This window comes from Suncus etruscus, chromosome 4, assembly GCF_024139225.1.
Source record: "Suncus etruscus isolate mSunEtr1 chromosome 4, mSunEtr1.pri.cur, whole genome shotgun sequence".
In the NCBI taxonomy this organism is placed as follows: domain Eukaryota; kingdom Metazoa; phylum Chordata; class Mammalia; order Eulipotyphla; family Soricidae; genus Suncus; species Suncus etruscus.
In genome coordinates this window covers 47,968,304-47,992,651 of record NC_064851.1, presented here as the reverse complement: position 1 = coordinate 47,992,651, position 24,348 = coordinate 47,968,304, and the positions used below count along the sequence as shown (strand labels likewise).

General features: G+C 36.3%; 1 protein-coding gene across 1 annotated transcript in view; it reads left to right on the top strand.

Moving 5' to 3' along the window:
- ERCC6L2 (ERCC excision repair 6 like 2) overlaps positions 1-24,348 on the top strand; it is a 65,527-nt gene that overhangs the window by 28,587 nt on the left and 12,592 nt on the right. The window contains exons 12-17 of the mRNA XM_049772309.1: positions 1,929-2,024; positions 4,623-4,722; positions 9,107-9,259; positions 10,742-10,822; positions 12,987-14,103; positions 20,563-20,717. Of these exons, the coding sequence (XP_049628266.1) occupies positions 1,929-2,024; positions 4,623-4,722; positions 9,107-9,259; positions 10,742-10,822; positions 12,987-14,103; positions 20,563-20,717 (1,702 nt within the window). The remainder of the gene's footprint in view (positions 1-1,928; positions 2,025-4,622; positions 4,723-9,106; positions 9,260-10,741; positions 10,823-12,986; positions 14,104-20,562; positions 20,718-24,348) is intronic.

The window sequence follows — 24,348 nt, the reverse complement described above, 5'->3', positions numbered from 1 at the left end:
TTTTATCTAACTGCTATTAGAGTTAGTATAATTTTTACTATTATTGGATTAATTGTTTTTTTAGGTTTTTTTGGGGGCCACACCCATTTGATGCTCAGGGGTTACTTCCTGGCTAAACACTCAGAAATTGCCCCTGGCTTGGGAGGACCATGTGGGCCACCAGGGGATTGAACTGCAGTCCTTCCTTGGCTAGCACTTGCAAGGCAGACACCTTGCCTCTAGCACCACCTCACCGGCCCCATCATTGGATTAATTTTTAATGGCTATGTCTCTAATATTTTGTTTGATTTGTTTAGAAAAATTAAAAAAATATCAGCAAAAATGCTTTCATGACTGAAAGAATCTTGAATTTTGCTTAAACATTTTCTCAGTTCCCTTAGCATTGAATTGCCTTTATGTATCTGGATTTATAAAGATAGCAGTTGAAAAATATGGATGTGCCCTGTTAGAAATTTTCTGTAGTAGCATCTTATGTTTTGTAGCTTGTATTACAGATTTAACTCAATGGTTAAGTTAATGATTAGTTGAGAGTTTTTGTTTTTGATTTTGGCTCTCACATAGCTGTACTCAGCTTATTCCTTGCTCTGCACTTAGAGTTCACTCCTGGCAGGTTTGGAGGTCGATATAGGGTGCCAGAGAATGAATCCAGGTCTTTGCCATGTGCAAAGCAAATGCCTTTCCCTCTGTACTATTGCACTAGTCTCAGAGGATCATTTTGTGGCAGTTGTTTTCATTCTGGGCTCCAGGATCCCGAAAGGGCTCTTTTCTTTCCTGTGGACTTTTTCCTCTTTCTCTTTCTTATTTCAACCAGGCAAATATACAGTTTAGCTGAGATATACTTACCTGGAATATTCTAACAGTTTTAAAAAATAATTCTTGAAGATCTTACAGAAGTATTATTTGAATATCTAAAAATAAAAAATATCTATCTAGTCTATGTATATGAACTTTACAGTGAACTTTAGTGACCAATTTTTTTTTTATTTTATTTTTTTTTTCTTCACAGAATTATTTATGGTACATAGTAACAATGAATGAGGGGCATTCCCACCACCAGTGTTGTCCTCCCTCCACCCGGTTCCCAAAATGTATTCCATATCTCCTTCCTTTTTCCCCCCAGAGTACTAGTGTAACTGGTCTCCACTTTACAGCTCATTGTAGATTATCTATTCTGTTGTCGTTTGAGATAAAAAGGATAAGAAAAAAAGGAAGAAAAAATTTGGTAGCAACTACCAAAAAAAAAAAAAAAAGAAAGAGAAAAAGAAAAAAATGCACCCGGTTAATAAGAAAAGAAAAAAAAAATCACCAAATAATCACAGGAGTGAAAGGGGAAGAGAAAAGTGGAAGAAAAGAGAGAAGGAAAATAAAATAAAAAACTAACAAATCAAAACAAAACAAGAAAAAGAAGGGGTGCTGGGGTGGCAGGGTTTGGCATTCCCTCCACTTTTTTTTTTTTTATAGGCACAGTAAGCATTGGGGGAGAATGGGAATTCCCGTGGCCTAAGAGATTCAGGGCTTCTCCATCCTTGAAACATACCATCATGGAAAGTGACCAATTTTTTTGATTGTTTTTGTTTTTGTTTTTGGGCCTCAGCCGGCTGATGGTGCTCAGGATTTACTCCTGTCTCTGCATTTAGGGTCACTCCTTGCAGGCTCAAGAGACAGTATGAGATGTTGGGGATCTAATTTGGGTTGGCTGTGTGCAAGGCAGTTGCCCTACCCACTGTACAATTTTCTGGCTCCATCAGTGGCCATTTTTTTTTAAAGGAATATGCCAGAGAGGTAGAAGAATGTTACATAGGTAATTAACTTATAGTTTAACCATCCCTTTGCAATGCCATGTTGTTTTGATTATAGCATTATGGTACAGTTGAATCTTAGAGCAGCTTTTAAAAAATACTTTTATGTGTTCTTTTTGTTTTCTCCAGGGCTGGTGGTCTAGGTCTCAACTTTATTGGTGCTAATGTTGTTGTATTATTTGATCCTACTTGGAATCCAGCCAACGATCTTCAAGCTATTGACAGGTGTGATACTTGGAAAATTTTAAGTAGGGGCCAAAGCGATAACACAATGGGCAGGGCATTTGCCTTGCAGATGGCCAACCCATGATCAATCCCGAGCACATCTCATATAGTCCCTCAAGTTTGCCAGGAGTGATTTCTGTGTGCAGGACCAGAAGTAACCCCTGAGTGCCAGTGTGTGTGTATGGGGGAGGTGACCAAAAAACCAAAAACAGAAAAAAAATTAAGTGGACTGTAGATATATTTAATCTAAAAGTATTTTTAGCAGGAAAATAGAAAAGATTTATAGAATGCACAGGTATCGAGTCAATTCTAGATGATAGAAGACAGACTGTATGTTCAAGAAACTAGCAGTAAAAAATACTATAATATAGACCTGGGGAGACAGCTCAAAGGATGGGTTGCATGTTTGCATAGTGAAATTTGCTTAGTTGAATTCCAGAGCCAATTCTTAGCAGTGCTTGTCCCCCTGAGAATCATTGGGGACAACCCCTAAGCACTGAAGTAGCCCCAAAGTACTACCAACTCTGGCCACACAAGCCAAAAAAGGGGGAGTAGAGAGATAGTACAATGAGTAAAGCACGCACTTTACATGTAGCTGACCCATGTTCAGTCCCCAGCACCCAACATGGTTGATCCCCCAAGCATCGCTAGGTGTGACTCTTGAGTCAGGGCTGTAAAATCATCCTACGTACCATATTTCCAACCCCAAATGGACAGATCTGAAGTAGGGTAACCACAAAGAATTAATATACCAAGCCAGTCAGGAGAGAACCATGGAGTCCAGTCAGAGTCTCTCCTTATGGTCTCTGTGTGCCAAGCCAAAAACCAAAACTTGTCTATTTACCAGCCAGGATGGGGAGGGTTCAGTTCAGTATGAGACAAAAGTACCTATGCAGGTGGAAAAGGAACAGTAAATTGGGGAATGCCTTCGTTTTTTTTTTTTTTTTGCCTACGGGCAAAGGGCCGTAAAGATAGCACAGTGGTAGGGCATGGTAGGCATTTGCCTTGCATATGGCTGACCTAGGAGGGCCCTGGTTCAATTCCCAGAAACCCATGTGGTCCCCCAAGCCTTCCAGGAGCAAATTTCTGAGTGCAGAGCCAGGAGTAGCCCCTGAACACCGCAGGGTGTGGCCCAAACCCAAAATTAATTGAGTTTAAAAATTTTTTTTTAAATTGTAAAAGCATTCTTTTTTTCATTTGTTGTTCATGTTCATTGGTTTGGAAGTTATACCATGCAGTTCTCAGGTGCTAAACGGAAAACTATCCTACTCCCCCCCAACCCTAGTGCAGTATCTTGAAGTTGCCCCTCATGGTGCTTAGGATTTAAGACCCGGTACAAAACCACCTACTGAGTCACATCCCTAGTACTAAAGTGCATTCTACTGGAAAATTAGTGTGTTGCTTCTCACAGCAGTTTTATCTCTTGTTCAATATATGAAGGAATTGACCTTGCAGGTACTTCTTGTTTAAAGCTGATTTCATTTCATGAAGCTCATAAGCAAGTTTTAAATCTGACAAAGGGTTTCTAGAAGCAGTGTTGGTAGAGGATCGCAATCCAGGGTTTTCTTTCATCTTCTCAAAGGTTATAAAGAAGTGACTTGTGTGAAACTCAGACAAGCTTTTCTATAGGATACTTTTAGTCCCTTGTTTGTAATTAGGCATGGAAAATAAAGAGTTATGAGCCATTTTAATAAAACCAGTAGTTGGAAGAAAAGGACCGGTGTGGAAACCAGGTAAAAGAAATAAAACCAGAATAAACACCATGAAAAACATGCATAAAAAGCACTCTTATTCTTTGAAATTTAATCTGTTTCTGAAATAATAATAGTATTCTATTGCATATGAATTACTGCCAAAATTTTAATTCTGATCTGTTGTGTCATTGAATCATTTGGAATATTGTCCATTCAGAACCTGAGACTGCTCCTAAAAACTTAATCTCAGGAAAAATTTTGGAAAACTGACCGATATTCATAAAAGAACTAAAACTGTATATATGTATATAGAAAATATATTTTCTATACTTTCTTTCCTATTTCTCCAAATAAAGAGCTTTGGTTTTGTCCTATTAAATAACATCTCTTAAGATATAAAATATTAAGATATTAAATAACATCTCTTAAGATAGTATAAGAAATAGCTTTTAAAAATTAATTTGTGGGTCCGGAGAGATAGCATGGAGGTAGGGCATTTGCTTTGCATGCAGAAAGATGTTGGTTTGAATCCTGGCATCCCATATGGTCCTCTGAGCCTGCCAGGAGTGGTTTCTGAGCATAAAGCCAGGAGGAACCCCTGAGCGCTGCCGGGTGTGACCAAACAAAACGAAAAAACAAAACCAAAAAAAATTTAATTTGTGTTTTAATAATGTCATTATTTTGTCTAAAAGATAATGCCTGAAACCAAAGTAGTTTCATTTTATTGGGGGAGAGGAGTGTTAGACTATACTTATATGTGCACAGGGATCATTCCTGACACACCTATGATGACAGTAGTAGGTGTTTGGTATCAAACTTGGCTTGGCCACACGCAAGGCAAGTGCATTACTGTACTATCTCTAGCTATTCAACTAAATTTTTTTTGTTTGTTTGTTTGTTGCAGAGCATATAGAATTGGGCAGTGCAGGGATGTCAAAGTGCTTAGGCTGATATCCTTGGGAACTGTGGAGGAAATCATGTACTTACGACAAGTATACAAGCAGGTAAATATGTTTTCCTTTGTTTAAAAACTAAGAATCATTTGTCTAAAACTTTATCTTTAATCAGAGTCTGAAATTTAATAAGATCATATAAGAACACTTGAGAACAGTGTTCTTTAGCCTTGAAAGTACCTGGAACCTGACATTCCACTGGAATAAAAACCAACATGGGTAGTTGAATACTGCTGCTCTAGGATCCCCTTCTATGAAATGCTAAAGTTGGATTACATCCTAGTTTTATATTCATTTGATATCTATTTAAGATCAAATCTACCAAGCCTAAGAATAAACTAATTTAAGTTTATGCTATTTTTTTTTTCAAAATTTACAGTTATTTTCTGGGGATTTTTCTTTTACTTAAAACATTTATCCACATAAGAAATATTTTATCCTTTTTTTTTTTTTTTTTGGTGTAGCAGTATTATTATTTTTCTCAGGTATCTTTAACCCATTTTGGGGGAAAATATGATGTTATTTTTTTCAAATTAAGAGAAGTTCTTAATTATCTCAGACTAGTAATAAGAGTTTTTTGCGAACTACAGAGTTTTTTTGTTAACTACAGTAATTTTTTTCAATCCCATTACTATAGCTATATATTTCCTTTTTTGTTCATTGATGTGACTATGAAATAATAAAAGATGAGGATTATTTTTTAAGCTTTGCATGAAATAGTTACTTTTAAAATTTTTTAAATGTGGGCTATTAAGGAAAATTTACATAAATTTCAAAATATATTAGCAGTTTTGTGCATAATATTAAGACATTCGATTTATATACCTATGTAAAGTTGGTTTTTGAGAAATATCTTATCAGCTTATTGATTTACAGTTTTGTGGAATTTTAGGCGCTTAGCTTAATTCATCTCTATGTATGTAGTTTTCACCATGTCCAAATAAATTTTAAAGAACAAGAATATCATTCTTATGTGTGTGATTAAAAAACAACAACAATAAAGGAATAGGAAATGGTCAACATCTTCAGAACTGGATATTTGTCTGTAGAACTTATCTTTGGGGGGTCTGGCTGGGAGAGGACCTTTGAATAGTGATGAAAGGAAGTAAACTCTCTGGCAAAGATGTATGGTGTTGGGATTATATATGTATGAAATTGATAATTGACAATACCGCAAATCCTGGTATTTTAATGTTTTTAAAAAAAGGCCATATCTTTGAGGTAACTGTATTTGTAGTATCACTGAGGGAGGCTTATCCAGAATATGGCTCAAATTATGTCAAATTGCAACTAGCAAAGGATTCTGTTTTTAACTGATAATTGGTAATAATAATCTCAAATAATAAGTAGAAATACTTAGAGAAGGAAGATAGCTTTAATTTTTTTAATGAAATCGAAAAATCCCTTTATCATTGTTTAGAAAATTAAATACTTAAATCATATACCTTTTCAGTAGTCATTACAAATATTACATTATATGTAAAATAGTAAAGATGAATATTCAACAAGTAATTATTGAAAAGTTTAAAATAATCAAAATTATGAAAATAACCTTTTAAACCATTAGATCCTAATCTCTGTAATTTATGCATTTCAGTTCACATGGGAAAATGGATTCTTGTAGATGTGAGGTGAGACTAAGCTGTATTTTTGACTTGTCCCTACAGTACAAGTATCTTTATAAAATGGCAGAAGAATTATGAGACAGGAGAAGGGAAGCCAGACAACCAAGAAGACAAAGATGTGGGGGAAATGGTCACAGCTAAGGAATGCTGGACAGCTTAAAGAAACTGGAAGAGGCAAGGAATGAATTCTCACCTTGAGTCTGAGGAGAAAGGGGCAGACCTACAAGCAGATTTTCAGTCCAATAAGATTAATTTCAAATTCTTGCCTCCAGAGTAGCAAGAGAATTAATTTCCATTATTTTATAGCACTGAATTTCTTTTACTTTGTTAAGGAGCTGTGGGAACTAACATAGATACTAAAAAAAAAAACATACTTTTAATTAATATTTTGTCAGTGTTAACTGAGGTTACTGGAAACAAAAACAGACTACTAGAGAAAGAATCCAGAATGTCTCTAGAGAAAGCCTAAGTCACAAAGCATACTTTAGAAAAATAAGACTGTTGATACCAAAATTTGACAAAAACATTGCAAGAACATAAAATTACAAATTATCATCTCATGAATATTTGTAGGTTTCTTTAGCAAAACTATGTGTTTTTAAAACTTTATGTATATTTTTTAAGTATGATAAACATAAAATTTATATTCTACCATTATAATGTAAGTTTAATAGTACTATCATTGCATTGTTGTAAATAAATCATTCTGACTTAACTTTAATATTGTTTTTACAATAGTACATATATTTCATATTTGTAGTACTGCTACATCATGCCCATCACTAGAGTACAAAATCCTCTGCTGTTATTCATAATTCTCTACACCTCTCCAACATATCCACTTTCTTTGTTTTTGTGGTATCCTCAGGTTCTCTTGCTCTCAGAGTTAGTTTCCATTGGGGATTGTATGTTTTTCTTTATAGTGAGCATATGAGCAAAATTATCTACCAGGTACTTGTCCTTTTCTTTGTGATTCATTTTACTTAGCATTATTTCCTCAGTTCCATCCAAACTGCAGTAAACTGCTCATGTCTGAGTAAATCTGGAGAGAAGAGAGAGAGAGAGAGAGAGAGAGAGAGAGAGAGAGAGAGAGAGAGAGAGAGAGAGCGAGCAAGAGAGAGCGAGCAAGGGAGCGAGAGAGGAGAGAGAGACAGAAAGAGAGGAGAAGAGAGAGGAGAGAGGAGTAAGAGAGAGAGAGAGAACCACACAGTTTCACATCTGTTGTTGGGCAACTTAGGTTGTCAAAACTTAGCTATTGTAAGTAGTGTTCTAATTAATTTAGATGTCTTTTAATAAATACTCTCATATTCTTAGGGTAGATGCCAAGGAATGAAATTGGTAGATCATTTGAAACTTTTTGTTTTATGTGATTTGATTTCGGCGATTGGGGCAAACCTGGCAGTGCTCAGGGCTTACTCTGGCTCTGTACTCAGGGTTCACTTCTGGTGAGCCTGAAAGAACTATATTGAGTGTTTGGGATGGAACCCAGGTCGGCTGCATGTAAGACAAGCACTATACCCACTGTACTATCACTCTGGTCCCATTCTAGTCATTTTTCTTTTGGTTTTGGGGCCACACCCAAATCCGGCGATGCTCAGGGGTTACTCCTGGCTATGTGCTCAGAAATCGCTCCTGGCTTGGGGGACCATATGGAATGTGGGGGAATCGAACCATGTTCCATCCTAGGTTAACGTGGGCAAGGCAGATGCCTTACTGCTTGCGCCACCACTCTGGCCCCCCATTTTAATAATCTTTTTAAAGGTCCTGAAACTGTTTGCCAAAGAGGCTAAGCCATGTAACAATTTCACCAGCACTTATTTTTGGACTGTTTGATATATAGCCATTCTCACTGGTGTGACATGATATCTCATTGTTTTTTTGTGTGTGTATCTGTGTATGTTTTGTATTTCCCTGATAATTACTTAAGGTGAACATTTATTTAATAAATTCTGTTGAACATCTTTATGTTTTCTTTAAGGAGATTTTAATTTAAGGAGATTAAAGGAGATTTTAATCTCCTGGGCCCCAATTTTTTCTTTTTTTTAGGCCACACCTAGCAGTGTTGAGGGGGGTTTACTCCTGGCTCTATTCTCAGGAATTACTCCTGGTGGGCTCAGGGGACCATATGGAATGCCAGAGATAAACCTGACCAACCACATCCAATACAAATGCCCTATACACTATGTTATTACTCCGGTCCCATATCCCCATTTTTTATGAAGTTGTTTGCAACTCTGTTGGGCTTTGAACATATTTTGTATATCACAGAATTAGCCCTTTGATGTATAATTTGTGAGTTTTTTCTTTCAGCAAAGTGTCTTGTTTTTGGCTTTATTTTCTTCTTAGTGCAGAAGCTTTTAGTTTGACATAAACCCATTTGTTTTTGTTGTTGTTGTTGTTTTTTGTTTTGTTTTGTTTTTGGTTATCTTTGCCAGTGGGATATTATCATTGAAGGCTGAGGTCAAGATCTTAAGAGAGCCCTACCTATGTTTTTGCAATGCATTTGTATCAAGGTCTTTCATTTTGAATTGACTTTAGTGTACCATCCCCCACTCTGCTATCCCCACCTGTCTCTAGAAATCTTAACATTTTTAAATGTAAGATCTCTTTAACAAAACTAGCCATATTATTATATTGTTGTCACTGTAAAGGGTAACTGTCACTGTAAAGGTAACATCTTCCCAAGAAATTAAAATGAAGTTTTCTCCTTAAGGAGATTCTTCTGCCTTTTCCAGTAAACATGTGTCTATGCAGGGTATGCCATTATTAGAGCAAACACTTTAAATGTATCATGTATTTTTCTATTTTAGCAACTTCACTGTGCGGTGGTTGGAAGTGAAAATGCCAAGCGTTATTTTGAAGCAGTTCAAGGGTCAAAAGAACATCAAGGAGAACTTTTTGGTATCAAGAATCTCTTCAAATTAAGATCCCAAGGGTCTTGTCTTACGAGGGACATTTTGGAGGTGTGAAATTGACCTTTTTGATATTGTTTTAAGAATGGTTTTCTTCCTCAGGAAACTTGAAATACAGTGTTGGTGATTTTTTTAAATGCCTTACATTTAAAATAATAAGAAACGAGGTTAAGCAAGAACATTGAGACAAAAGACACAGTTTAGGCTATACCAGTGCTCAGAAATTCCAATATACAGGTATAGAAAGGTTCAGTACCACTGGGCTATCTGTTTGGGTCTGATTGCTGGTCTGTAAACTGGTATGCAGGACAGATGCCAGTCCACAGGTATAAAAGAGTGAAAGAGCTCATCATATTGTCTAGATGATTGTGTATTATATAGTAAAATTGGAACTGTAAAAGAGTAAGAAGCTAGTGTAGATACAGCAATAATCCAGCCACGAGATGATAGTGCTTTCCAGCATTATGATAATGGTGGGTGGCATGCCAGATATCTGGATCCTAAATGTATTATTCTTGCAGCAATGGCAAGATTTGTTGAGTTAAGTTAGAGAGTATGAGAAAAAGTGAAGCACCAAGAAGGACTCTAAAGTGTTTGACTTGAGGACAAGAATACTGACGTTGCCATTTCCTTATTACAGATGTTTTCACAGCTTTAACTTCCTGTGTTGCTACTACTACAGACAGTGTCTACTAAAGAGATTGAAATAGCACTAGGAAAGAGACTCTTCTTTGAATAATAATCTGCAGGGTATATTCTCATCTATTGGCTTGGATTTCTGGTGTCTAGAACCGTGTCTCTAGACATGTCTGGGTAATGGCAGTGTTAAGACAGAGACAAAGCCTTGTCTCGTCAACAAATAAAATTGAAAAACAAATTATTCATATCCTTTTGAAGGAGAATTTCATTTTCTAGTATCTAGTTCATTGATATTTCTGCCAAGTGATTAGCAGAAATGTTAAGAGCAGGCTTTCCTAAATAGTGTAGCAAGTCTTAAATAATGGTAATCTTTTCTGTGAGTTTTAGTTTAATATTAAGATGGACCTTTTCATTTTCGATACTTGCCTCATCAGAGGAATAAGTCAATATGCAAACTAGAATATCAAATTCCTAGTCTCAAGATTATTTATGGAATTTGAAGTCTTGCTTCTTACATAATTTTTACACAGGCTTGATACTGGTAGATATGATTATTGAGCAAATGAATTATTTTTCACTCTCCTCCTTTTAGAGCTTTTAATGGAGTTTGCTGCAAATTAGATAGCTTCCTATCTGAAAAGAATAAACCTTAACTCAAGAGTATTAAGAGTATTGTATGTGCTCATCACATTTTTGCTGTACAACTTTTCCACCTAAGAATTTTGTGGACATATGGAGGCTCTGGAAGCTATATGAATTCCTTGATAAATAGATGAAAAGTAGCATCTAGGGAGTGAAAAGCAAGCTGAACAAAGTTTTTCTTCCTTTTATAGAACATTATTACTCTTTATCTGACTATTTTTGCCCTGTATTCTACATTTGCTTTCTAAATAGAGAGAAGGCCAAGTGGAAGCAGGTGTCATGACAGCCACTATGTGGTTGAAAGAAGAACCTGGAGCACAGAGACTGGAAGTGGTAAGCAACTTTCTTATACAGAGCCCAGAACTTCTAGGAAACACGTATTGTGACCTTTTTCACTTTTTTTTTCCCCTTTCTCTTTCCAACATGAAAGTCTTTTATTTCATTCATATGTGGATGGATATTAAGAAATGATCAAGGGACTAGACAATATCCAATAAAAACAAAACCTTAGACACTGCCAACAGAACTGAGATGACCAAGTGTGTGGGAAGAAGAGCTGGAAAGTGTCCTGTGTTCTGTGGCAGACAGTCATGAGTATCTTGGTGGGGAACCCCTAAAACACAAATATTTATGCTCATGTAAATCAATGTTGCAACAATTAAAAATAGTTTATTAAAGTTAAGGACACAGTCCTGCAGTAAAATGAATTTAGATTCATTTCACATTTGATATCATAAGAACAAACTCAGGAGAGATTCTTAGGCATTGCTATCTACACTGGAATTTTAACTATACAAGACAGTAAATCCAGAATTAAATGTGTTAGATGACTGATCCAACATAAATAACTTTATTAAGCAAAATTTGGGAAAAATAGCCATATATGTTTAATATTAAATCTAATAATATTCTCAATCAAGCAGACTATTTTTTTTGTGGGGGTGGGGGCCACACCTGGCAGCACTTAGGGTTAACTCCTGGCTCTGTGCTCAGAAATTGCTCCTGGCATACTCAGGGGATCATATGGGATGCCAGGGATTGAACCTGGGTTTGTTCCAAGTCAGCATCTTGTAAGGCAAATGCCCTACCACTGCTCTGTTATCACTCCAACACCTCAAGCAGAGTTTTATTTGAGTTCTTAGTCTTATAGTTTTTAGTTCATTCTAGCACAAAGTCTATGTTGTCATCAGAGGTCTTTAAAAAAATTTTTTTTGAACCAGAGAGAGAGTACGTATCAGAGGTTAAGTAAATTGCCATGCACAAAGACAATCCAGGTTTGATTGCTGACCTTGCATATGATTTTTTGAACTTTGTCAGGAGTGATCCCCAAGCATAAAGCTAGGAGTAAACCTTCAGTACCACCAGGTATGTCTCCCCAAAAAAGATAGCCACTAATAATAATATGTACAGAAGATATTTTTTGTTATTTTTACATTTTTCTAAGTATTTAACTATAATATATACCTGTCCAATATGAGGAATATATGATGAATATTTTTCTAAGTTTATAGAAATATACAAAAAATCAATTATTGTCAAACGTATTACTAGATAATACTTTCTCATTCTTTTACTAATAAAGCATCAATTTTAATTAGTTTTTTATAGATTAAGTTTCTATAATTTACAGTTCTGTTGATAATGGCTTCTCATGTATGTAATTACAGCCTCACGCTTATCACCAGTATACTCATCTACCTTATCCAAGGACCCCAGTATCCCTCCCTCTTAACATCCTAATTAATGTAATGTAATACTGGGTAGTATATGTATATATTCTTTACTTTTGGTATCTCCATACAAAAACATTAATTTGAAGACTGATATATTTAGTTCTGGTGTGAAAAAATTAAATGTTTATTTAAATTTGTAACAAATGTTATTGTTAAATGTCTTCAATATTTCTCATGATCAAGATTCGTATTTGATCTTATTTTTAATAATTTATTTTCTATTGTGAAGCCTTTGTTCTTTTCTACAAACTTGGTTCAGTCATAAAGCAATATTAGAAGCATCTCTTAGACTGCAAATAAACAGTTTGCAGTTTTTACTTTTGAGACCAGAATTGGTCTCCAATCATTTCCTCTGTTTTTCTCATACTCATAATTTGATAACAGCATTCTCATTTTAAGTTATGTTTATGAAAGTTCTTCAATTAAAAATGAAAAATATAGTGACTAAACTATAATATTGAATCCATTGTTATTTTTAATACTTTCAGAAATTACCAAATGATGTATATAATATGCCCAAACTTCATTCTCTTTTTTTTTTGTTTTTGGGCCACACCCAGTGACACTCAAGGGTTACTCCTGGCTTTGCGCTCAGAAGTCGCCCCTTGCTTGGGGGACCATATGGGACGCTGGGGAATCGAACCGCGGTCTGTCCTGGGTCAGTCACACTGCCTCACCGCTCCGGCCCCCTTCATTCTCTTCTTGACAGATTTGATATATTATCTTGATTGGTTGTAATGTTTCTGTCATTGCTTCTTATGTAGCCTCAAGAACTGAACTGTGAAGAACACAGAAGTGCAGCGGAGCCCACAGAACTACTGGGCAAAGAATCTTTTGATCTCCTTAGTGATTTTAGTGAGGATGAATCAGAGGGAAACTCAAGAATAAAGACTATTGCAAACAAATCATTTAATTCAAGTAAAGCTCTGGGTCCTCCTGGCCAACCTACCTTACTCCAGTGTGGTTTTTCTAAGTTATTTGAAGTACAATGTAAAACAGTTAAGGACAATGGGGGAAATAATGTCTCTCTTGATGAAAGTTCTGATGAACAGTCTATAACCAGTGATATTAATTGTCAAGAAAATCCTGACTCTCTTGGAACTTTAAAACATCAGAACTTTGGTGCTGTCCTAAGCCCACCTGAGAAATGTATTTTATTAAAAAATGAGAAAATACTAGAACAGAATGCTTCTTTTGAGTCTGATGGTAAAAAGAAATTTAAAAATACAGCTGACCTACAAGATGCCATAGAATCAGATGAAAGTGATGTTATTTTTCCCACACAGTATACTATTGGAAAATTACCTACAAATAATCAAAAGTTAAAGCCACTCATGGACAGCTCTGAAGATTCTGAAACAGAAAATTCTGTAAAAATAAGAAATAGTGGTGATGATAGAAACACTAATGTCAGAGGAAATGGACTAATTTCAATGCAGTTAAATCCAGAGAACATGCCCTTGAAACCTCTTCTGAAAAGAAAAAGCACCAGTGATATTAGTGATGAATCCGATGACATTGAAATTTCCCCCAAGTCCAGAGTAAGAAAGCAAAGAAGTACTCGTGCTTTGAAGTTTAAGAGAAACCAAGAAAATAAAAGAGAGCTGAAAGTAAAGAAAACAAACCCAGAGTGTACAAGTGAATGTTGTAGCTCTCAGGATATCGATGATTATCAGTCTTCAGATGATTCATCTGCCAGCTATATTAATTTCTCTGAACAGAGCCAAAGACCAAAAACTGTAAAAGAAAGAATGAGTTTTTCTTCAAAATTGTCCACCCCTAAGAAAAAGACCACTTTCCTACCAAGGAAATCACTGAAAATTTCAAATAAGACAGTTTCTAATCAAGAACAAATATGTGAATCAATGGACAAACTTTTAGGTAACTACAAAAATTCTGAAAACTTTTTCTTTTATACTTGTTTTGTGCAATCACTTCTATTTTTCAATTACTCAAACAGATCAGGAGGTGAGTGGGTCGAAGGACTAGGGAAAAGCTATAGGACTTTCTCTTTCTGAAGACCCCCTCCTTTTGTTTCTCAAAAGGCACAACTTCTATACTAATTTATGGTATTATCACACAAATACATAAAAAAAACCCTGGATTCTACAGTTTATCTGTTTAAAAAAGAAATCTATTCACTTGATTTCTTTACCATCCCTTTCATGACAGTTCTGTTGAAGAGTTAGAGCCATATAATTCAGTTCTCAAAATTCGCATCTTTGTATTCTTTTTGCTATTTAACATGAGATTGTATTAAACTTCAGATTCACTGTTATGGGGCAGTTTTTTGGGAAGCACAAATGTAATTTCTTTTCTTTCTCTCTCTATGTTCTTGGTCAATCTATTAGTGCTTTACAAAGTGGGTGATATATAGCACTCCTTGGGCCCTCTCCACTCTATCCAGGTGGTGGGGTTCCTTGTGATAAAGAAGGTAGATTGTGGGGAGAGTTATAATGCTGAACAATTTAACTTTTGGAAGGGAGATTGAGAGAGGGGTGTCAGGTCAAACAATTTTGAGAATTTCTGTTAGACCCTGGTACTATTTCATAAGTTCTCAGTGCTTATAACAACATTCAGTATAGCATAGGCTTTTTTGCTTCCATTTTTTTTTTTTTCATTTTGTGGTTTAGAATGCATATGTCAGGAGCCATTTCCTTTCATTTACTCCTGTTTACCCAAATATACAGTTCTTACGAGAAGAACATGCTTACTTCCTTTATTTACCAGGATTGGTTTTAATCTTTTGTTTGTATAACAAATTGATTCTAATTTTTTATGTTTTCTTATAATAGTGTTTTTAATTACTTATTTTATTTCTTTACTTTGGCTTTTTTATTCAGAGACTCAAGTTTTTGTCACATTCTCTCAAATCCTATTTCCTTTTCTATTTATTTTTTACTTTAAAATATCCTGTTTTTCTTAAAGCATTATCTGTTCCCCCCCCCCTTGGCCTCTTCTAGATTAGCCTTCATTTCTTCTTCTTTTTTTTTTTTTATCTTTTTTTGGGCCACACCCATTTGATGCTCAGGGGTTACTCCTGGCTAAGTGCTCAGAAATTGCCCCTGGCTTGGGGGGACTGATTGGGAAGCTGGGGGATCAAAATGCGGTCCTTCCTTGGCTAGCGCTTGTAAGGCAGACACCTTACCTCTAGCGCGACCTCACTGGCCCCTCATTTCTTATTTTTAAAAGAACTTTCACAAATTTGTATGTTACCATTGCCATGCTAGTTTCTGTATCATTCCACTTCTAGTATATGTGCTGCAAAAAAAAAAAAAAAAAAGCACAAAGTATTGTGTTGATTTCTAAGTCTACCTGAATTTTCATTTAAATCTGAGTTATGTTGTTGGTTCCTGTATTTTTTAAATCATCTTTTTAAGTTGTTTGCTTTATTATAAAAATAAGTCTGTTTAGTAAGTATATCTTTCTGGCATATTTTCATTTTATGAATCTATTTTGTTGCTAGTTACTTTCTAATATTCTTTATGAAATTGCTCATATTTATGGAAATAGTTCCCTTGAAACTTTGGAGTACAGATTTGAGAACTATTTCATATTCTATTGTAGTACTTTAAAGTTTGCTGGGGTTCCTGACTCTGCTCCTCTTCTTGCTCTGCTCTTTTTTTTTTTTTTAATTTCCTCACTTTATATTCTTACTATTTTTATTTTTAGACTTTAGATCCTGCTTGTTGTGACACTCTCCAGTGTTCCCTTTTTATTTGGCCCTGCTATGGGCACAAGCTTTGAGGGGAGTGTGAGGCATTCTCACCTGCTGTGAGCTTCAGGCCTTATTGGCTATCCCTATACCCACCTAGTACTGGAGATCAAAGAACCCTCCAGATTCAGTTCCTCATCACAAACTGTCCCATTATAACATCAGTGAATTCTGCTGACTATTCCAGACTCTCTTGCACTATGTCTTTCCAATACTATTCTGTTGCTTCCTTCTTCTGTCACAAAGATTCTGTTCTCAAGCCACATGTGTAATTATTAGTGGATTACTATCACCTTCCTGAGGGCCCAGAGGGATATTTGTCATCCAAGTTGGTTCAGGCATTCCTAGTGACTTTGGCTTTTCTATCTTGTTTTCATGAAGGAAGTCTGAGGGAAACTGAAAGATTACTTCCTTGCTATGCCATCTGCTGAGAATCTCTCTATAATGCTGTGTTAAGCATTGCTTATAAAAATGACTCATTACAAAAAGCACATGAAGGGACTGAAATATAAGCAAGAATATTTTGATATAGAAATTTTGATCTTTGTATTTGACTTAGTTACAGATTGCACACTCTTGTATAGTTCCTGGGTAATTTTGTTTGTTTTGTTGATGTGGACTCATGGAATAGTACTAGAACTAGAGCCTGAGCTGGCTTTAGTGCCCAGCATTGCAGGGCATCAGACAATCACATGGAGTGGCCATATGTTACCCTAAAGACCCCTGAACACAGGGTGGCCCAACAGAGCCAAATGGCACTGCATCCTCGAGTCCTAGCATTGAGTCACCTGGGTATCTGACTATTGCCAGGAGTGGCCTGGCATTACCAGCTGGGGTACCTGAATATTGCTAGAGGTGTATTTGGGCCCCCTCAGCACCATTTGAGAGCTGCCCCCCAAACAAAAAAAAAGTTAACATTTTTTTGGTCCTGTTGGTATAAAATACTTTATTATCCTTTGGTTGTCGTCTAGAGTTTTTGGTTGGTTTGTTTTTTGGGCCAGTAGTGCTGACGGCTTACTCCTAACTACCCCCCAAGAATCACTCGTGTTGAGGTTCTGTGGACAATGTAGTGTGCAAGGGGTCAAACCTGTGTCAGTTACTTGCATGACAAGTGCCTTACACACTGTGCTATTGATCAATCCAGCCTGTCTTCTGATTTTAGATTTGAGGTGTGATAAATTATTGCATAAACTTTTCTAAAAAATCAGCTAAATTTTTTGTTGCCCTTTTAAATTGTGCAATAGGTCATGTATGAAACTAATGCTGCTTTGTATAATCTGACTTACAAAATTCAAAGGATTTGAATATTTTTTCTACTGGAAGATTCCTTTTGAAAGTTTTAAAATGCTTTCATACTTACAACCAGGTATTTTGAAATATAAGAAGAATTTTATCTTAGCTGATCTTTAAGTGTTCTTTTTGACAGTATTCTGGTTTTTATATGATTGGCATGTCTCACTGAAAGACATTCTGGACCATATTGAAGATCATAATAGTTTCACTGTCAAAACTGTTTGAAGGAGGCTTTTATAAACAACAGTCCTATCTTTTGCTTTTATAACCACAATTTGAAGGGTAATATTAGGTGCTTAGAAGCAAAGCAATTCTTTTAAAAAATGTTAATGTTTTTAATACTTTTGTATAAAACCTTTATGGTTTTGTCTTTTCATTTTCTTAAAAGCTTTCATCTTTTCCCTGGGCATATGTACCCCCCAAAAAAGACAAAATATAATAGTAAAAAGTAAACAAAGTCATCCCTGGTCAGAATCCCCAGGTTCCTGCTCTTTCACTCTAATTAAGATGAAGCTAGCACTGATCCTTAAAGGAAAAATTTTTTTAATTCCATTTTGTATTTTTGGTTTTGGAGCCACAACTGATGGTGCTCAGGATTTCCGCTCAGTGATCACCCCTGTCAGTGCTAGAGAACCATGTAGTGTTTGGAATCAAACTTGAGTGCCTAGATTACCCCTGTATTTCCTTTTTGCTCCCACAGTAGATATTTTTAAATCAGTTATGACATCAAATTTACATTATTAGGATGACTCTCTGCCAAGACTTTTCTCATGGGCAAAACCTCATTTCAGATTTCAATCTAAAAATTGTTACCTCATCTCAGTTCATATTAATCTCTGCCAGTGTTTCTCCTCTTGTAGTATAGCCCTGGGCACTGTTATTAGGAGGATCCAAGGGGCAGTAGCTACCTAAGGTACAAGGTGGTGTGTGCAAGGTGCCTTGGGCAGTAGCGTGTTTGTTCCCCTAAAGAGTGTTGATTTCCAGGTATTATCAGGTCATATTGTAAAGAAGTAAATGAGGGGAGCATTGCCATTAGGTTTGGAATCCTTTGACACATGCCAACATATTGAACTCTTTGTGTATGTTCTAATATTGTGATATTAACGTATACATTGAATCTCCTGCTGGGAAATTCAAAATAGCACTTTTTTATATTTTATTTAAACACCTTGATTACATACATGATTGTGTTTGGATTTCAGTCATGTAAAGAACACCACCCATCACCAGTGCAACATTCCCATCACCAATGTCCCAAATCTCCCTCCTCCCCACCTGACCCCCGCCTGTACTCTAAACAGGCTTTCCATTTCCCTCATACATTCTCATTATTAGGACAGTTCAAAATGTAGTTATTTCTCTAACTAAACTCATCACTCTTTGTGGTGAGCTTCCTGAGGTGAGCTGGAACTTCCAGCTCTTTTCTCTTTTGTGTCTGAAAATTATTATTGCAAGAATGTCTTTCATGTTTCTTAAAACCCATAGATGAGTGAGACTATTCTGCATTTCTCTCTCTCTCTCTCTCTCTCTCTCTCTGACTTATTTCACTCAGCATAATAGATTCCGTGTACATCCATGTATAGGAAAATTTCATGACTTCATCTCTCCTGACAGCTGCATAATATTCCATTGTGTATATGTACCACAGTTTCTTTAGCCATTCGTCTGTTGAAGGGCATCTTGGTTGTTTTCAGAGTCTTGCTATGGTAAATAGTGCTGCAATGAATATAGGTGTAAGGAAGGGGTTTTTGTATTGTATTTTTGTGTTCCTAGGGTATATTCCTAGGAGTGGTATAGCTGGATCATATGGGAGCTCGATTTCCAGTTTTTGGAGGAATCTCCATATCGCTTTCCATAAAGGTTGAACTAGACGGCATTCCCACCAGCAGTGGATAAGAGTTCCTTTCTCTCCACATCCCCACCAACACTGCTTATTCTCATTCTTAGTGATGTGTGCCATTCTCTGTGGTGTGAGGTGGTACCTCATAGTTGTTTTGATTTGCATCTCCCTGATGATTAGTGATGTGGAGCATTTTTTCATGTGTCTTTTGGCCATTTGTATTTCTTCTTTGTCAAAGTGTCTGTTCATTTCTTCTCCCCATTTTTTGATGGGATTAGATGTTTTTTTCTTGTAAAGTTCTGTCAGTGCCTTGTATATTTTGGAGATTAGCCCCTTATCTGATGGGTATTGGGTGAATAGTTTCTCCCACTCAGTGGGTGGCTCTTGTATCCTGGGCACTATTTCCTTTGAGGTGCAGAAGCTTCTCAGCTTAATATATTCCCGTCTGTTAATCTCTGCTTTCACTTGCTTGGAGAGTGCAGTTTCCTCCTTGAATATGCCTGTAGTCTCAATGTCCTGGAGTGTTTTGCCTATGTGTTGTTCTATATATCTTATGGTTTTGGGTCTGATATCGAGGTCTTTAATCCATTTGGATTTTACCTTCATACATGATGTTAGCTGGGGTCTAAGTTCAATTTTTTGCAAGTGGCTAGCCAGTTGTGCCAACACCACTTGTTGAAGAGGCTTTCCCTGCTCCATTTAGGATTTCTTGCTCCTTTATCAAAAATTAGGTGATTGTATGTCTGGGGAACATTTTCTGAGTATTCAAGCCTATTCCACTGATCTGAGGACCTGTCCTTATTCCAATACCATGCTGTTTTGATAACTATTGCTTTGTAGTAAAGTTTGAAGTTGGGGAAAGTAATTCCTCCCATATTCTTTTTCCCAATGATAGCTTTAGCTATTCTAGGGTGTTTATTGTTCCAAACGAATTTCAAAAGTGCCTGATCCACTTCTTTGAAGAATGTCATGGGTATCTTTAGAGGGATCGCATTAAATCTGTATAATGCCTTGGGGAGTATTGCCATCAAAATAGCACTTTTTTTTAAAGGCAGCTGTTTCAGTATACATGAAGTACACTGCTGGGAAGGCTGTTGTGCCATATCCGCTTGGTATATTGAGAGTAGCTTGTGCTACTCTCAACATGATGCTCAAGGATCATTTTGGGGTACAAAGGACCGTGTTGTGCTAAAGATCAAATTCAGATCCTTATGTGCAAAATACATTTCAGCCCTTTAAACTCTCTGGCTCCCACATTGCTTCTTTGTTTCATTCTGTTTTTGTTTTTCTGGGTCCCACTCAGCAGTGCTCAGGGGTTACTGCTTACTGTGCTCAGAGATCACATCTGTCAGGGTTATGTGGACCATATGGGATGCTGAGAATTGAACACAGGTCAGCCACATGCAAGTTAAAGCGCCCTACCCACTATACATCTTCCCTATTGCTTCGTAACTGTATATCACATAATAAACAGCAGTTATCTCCCTCCTAGATGGCGTTCAGGAAGTGGCTTACATTCACTCAAACCAGAATGTAATTGGATCAAGCAAAGCTGAAAATCACATGAGTCATTGGGCTGCTCGTGATGTATTTGAATTGAAGCAATTTTCTCAGCTTCCTGCTAATATAGCTGTTGGCACTTCTAAGGTAAGAACAATATAAGGTAATATCTTTAATTTTCAGTTCATTTTATGGAAGTTACTTGATAGAAGTCTCCTAGGTTCTTTTATTTCGGGGGGGGGAGGGTGTTGAGCCATACCTGGTGGCACTCAAGGGTTACTCCTAGCTCTGCACTCAGAAATTGCTCCTGGCAGGCGTGGGGTACCATATAGGATATCTGGGATAGAAACAGGGTCCATCCCATGTTGGCTGCATGCAAGGCAAATACCCTACCATTGAGCTATTGCTCCAATTCTTCATTTTTAAAAAAGTTAATAAAACTATGTGACACCCATTTGGAGCACTGTAGTTACCGAAGATGTTTTGAATTAAAAGATAGATCTATAGGGCTGGAGTGACAGTACAGGAGGTAAGCCATTTGGCTTGCAGATGACTGACCCAGGTTTAATCTTTTGCATCCTTGAATACCTGCTGGAGTAATTCCTAAAGCACTGCCAGGTGTGACACACACACACACACACACACACACACACACACACACACACACAAAGCTGTATTTTAAATATCTACTAATGTTGAATTGCTTAATATTTCCCTTAAAATTCTGCAAGAAATGAGGAATCTGAGGAACTTCTGCTATTAGATAAGAACCAAAACTATTGCTGTACAAAAATAACGTATATGATCTTGGAGCTTCCCTTCCAAATTTTTAATCTAATGTGAAGATGATACAATAACTTCATGCAGAATGTGTATTATAGGAGAATATAATGTCAAAAGTAATAAATATTGAGCTTTTTGCCTTTAAAATTACTCATGTAGAAAAATGATTTATTTTATTTTAGGCAGACAGTTTTTGTTAGTTTTTCAAACTACATCCCCTTAAAGCCATGCTATTTTCAATCAATTTTAATTTAAAATATTAGATCACTTTGTAAGCTGCTGGAATAGATGCTGATGAAGTAATCTAATAATACTGATTATTAGTATATTAAAAATATATCAGAGAAGAAATTTACAGTTGTATAATTGCATACAAAAGAAACCTGAGAATAGCCTCTTGATATAGAACCAATAAAATGTCCCTTTGTAATATTTCTTTTTTTTTGTTTTGTTTTTTTTTTTTGTTTTTTTTTGTTTTTGAGTCACAGCCGGCAGCGCTCAGGGGTTACTCCTGGCTCTATGCTCAGAAATCGCTCCTGACAGACTTGGGGGACCATATAGGATGCCGGGATTCGAACCACCAGCCTTCTGCATGCAAGGCAAACACTTTACCTCCATGCTATCTTTACGGCCCCCCTTTGTAATATTTCTAAGGAAAGTTACCAAAATGGAAATTCTTGAAATGTACTTTTCTTTCTTTTTCTTTTTTTTTTTTTGCCCCCCCCCCTACTTTGCTTTAAATTAGCTCTTTCTAGGAATATTTCTTTAGCCTTCTTTTAGCTGTACTGATAAATTTTTCATCCTTTTAGCCCCAACATTTTTTACCTTGACAGTATAATGTCATCAGAAATCTTTTTCTCTTCATAATGATTATTTCATTTTTTTCACATTTCAGGAAATAAATTGTGGTGTTTACTTGGAGTTTCTGAATTCTCTCCCATCACACAGAAACCAACTCGATTCTTATAAAGAAAAAAAAATTTTTTTGGATGACTAAATGATGGTAGGGGTGAAATACTCAGATGAATTTTAGCACTACTCAGCAAAAGCCCATTCCCATGCCACCAAAGCCGCAGGTCATACATAGTCTGTATAAGTAGTTTTATCTGAGTGATACTCAAATTCCAACATTAAGATTCAGTCTTTCAAATTTGGGCTGGGTTATGTCTGTGTCTTTGTGTTGGGAGTTTGGACCCAAGCTGCATTCTCAGAGAACCCTTCTCACTGATTTTCTTGCCAGGGAGTCCATTTGTTTGAATGTGTAGGCTGGGGGGAGAGGGGGCAGAGTAGAACCATATGGTGTTTGAGGCCCCCAGAGTCATACCCAGTACTGCTCATAAGTCCCCAGGCCTATCTCTGATGCACAGGTATGCACCTTAACACACTTGCTTTCTCTCTGGTCCCCTTTCTTTAATTTATCCAAAGGTATAATCTATTACCTCTATTCAAAAATCTCTGAGAAACAGAATTGTAAACTTATCATCAATAAAAGAAACATCTAATAATGAAATAATAAAACATTGAATAATAAAAACTAAACATCTAATAATAAAAATGACCGTATTTAAAAGAAAAGTACAACCTGGGACATACCTCATGTTTTTCCCCTCCTAATTTAATTAAAACTTAAGGAAAAAGAATATACATGATGAACTTCATTATCCATTTACTGAAGTGTATTCTTCCAGATGCAGAGAAATTTTAAAGCTAGCTTTACCACAACTCTGAGAGATCATTAGAAAGTCAATTAATGAGTATTTAAAATCTAAATCATTTAATTTCTTACCTCAGAAAGGTGTATGAGGACACAGTAATACTTATAAAATGCTCTGAGCAGTGCCCAAAATCAAGCAAGTATTTAATGAAAGGGTCTTTCTACTACTACTGCCACAGAATAGTACTGATATCTCTTAACTCCTCCATAGAGTACGTCAGAAGGAAAAGTAATATGGAAACATTTGTATGCAAGCATATCTTATTATAAATAAAAACGGTGTTAGCAAACCTGAGCTTTGTACATTCTTTAAGAAATAGTGTAGAGGTAGCTGATGCAGCCAATAAAGCACTTACCTTGCGTACACCTGACCTGGATCTGCTCCTCAGCACTGCATATGTTTCCCTGGCCCAGTAGGAGTGATTTCTGAGCATAGAATCAGAGTAAGTCCTGAGCACTGTTGTTCTCAAACAATATGTAAGGTGATGAACAGCACAGGTTTAGGGACACATGGAAAGCATCAGCCTGGGTCTGACATCTAAGACTATGCTCACCACTCACATCAATGCAGGTGTTCCTGGAGACCCTGTTCACTGGCATTGTGACCTTACTTGTCTTTGTGCCTACATGCTTTTGGCCTAATTATACCAGGAGTGACACCTGAGCATTGTGACTCCTTTTAGTGACTCTCTTGAGCATTGTTTGAGAGTCCTAACCTCTTTTGTACTTTTCAGGAGCAAAACTATTTGTGGCAGACTACTTTTTTTGCTTTGAACTTTTTGCATATGAAAAATAGAAAGCAATTTAGTGTTTCATAAGTTATATTTATTTACTTTAGAGTAGTCTATATTAGATTTAAAGTTACTTGTAACTTTTTTAAGTTGATTTTTTTTTTTTTGGTTTTTGGACCACATCCAGTGATGCTCAGGAGTTACTCCTGGCTATGTGCTCAGAAATCGCTCTTGGTGTTGGGGGACCATATGGGACGTCAGGGATCGAACACAGGTCCGTCCTGGGTTAGCCGTGTGCAAGGCAAACACCCTACTGCTGCACTATCGCTCTGGCTCTGATAGATTTATTTTCTGTGCATATTCATTGATTAATGTAACTGCTTCCAATTCATGTTATCTCTTGAGTTGCTGAAAGACATTTAAATGAGAAAAACATCATTCTACCATCATACCAATCCTTTTTTATTGTTTCTCTCTATATATAATATTGATATTATATATATATATAATTCCTATATATGTATTTAATTCTCCATTTAATTTTCTTCTG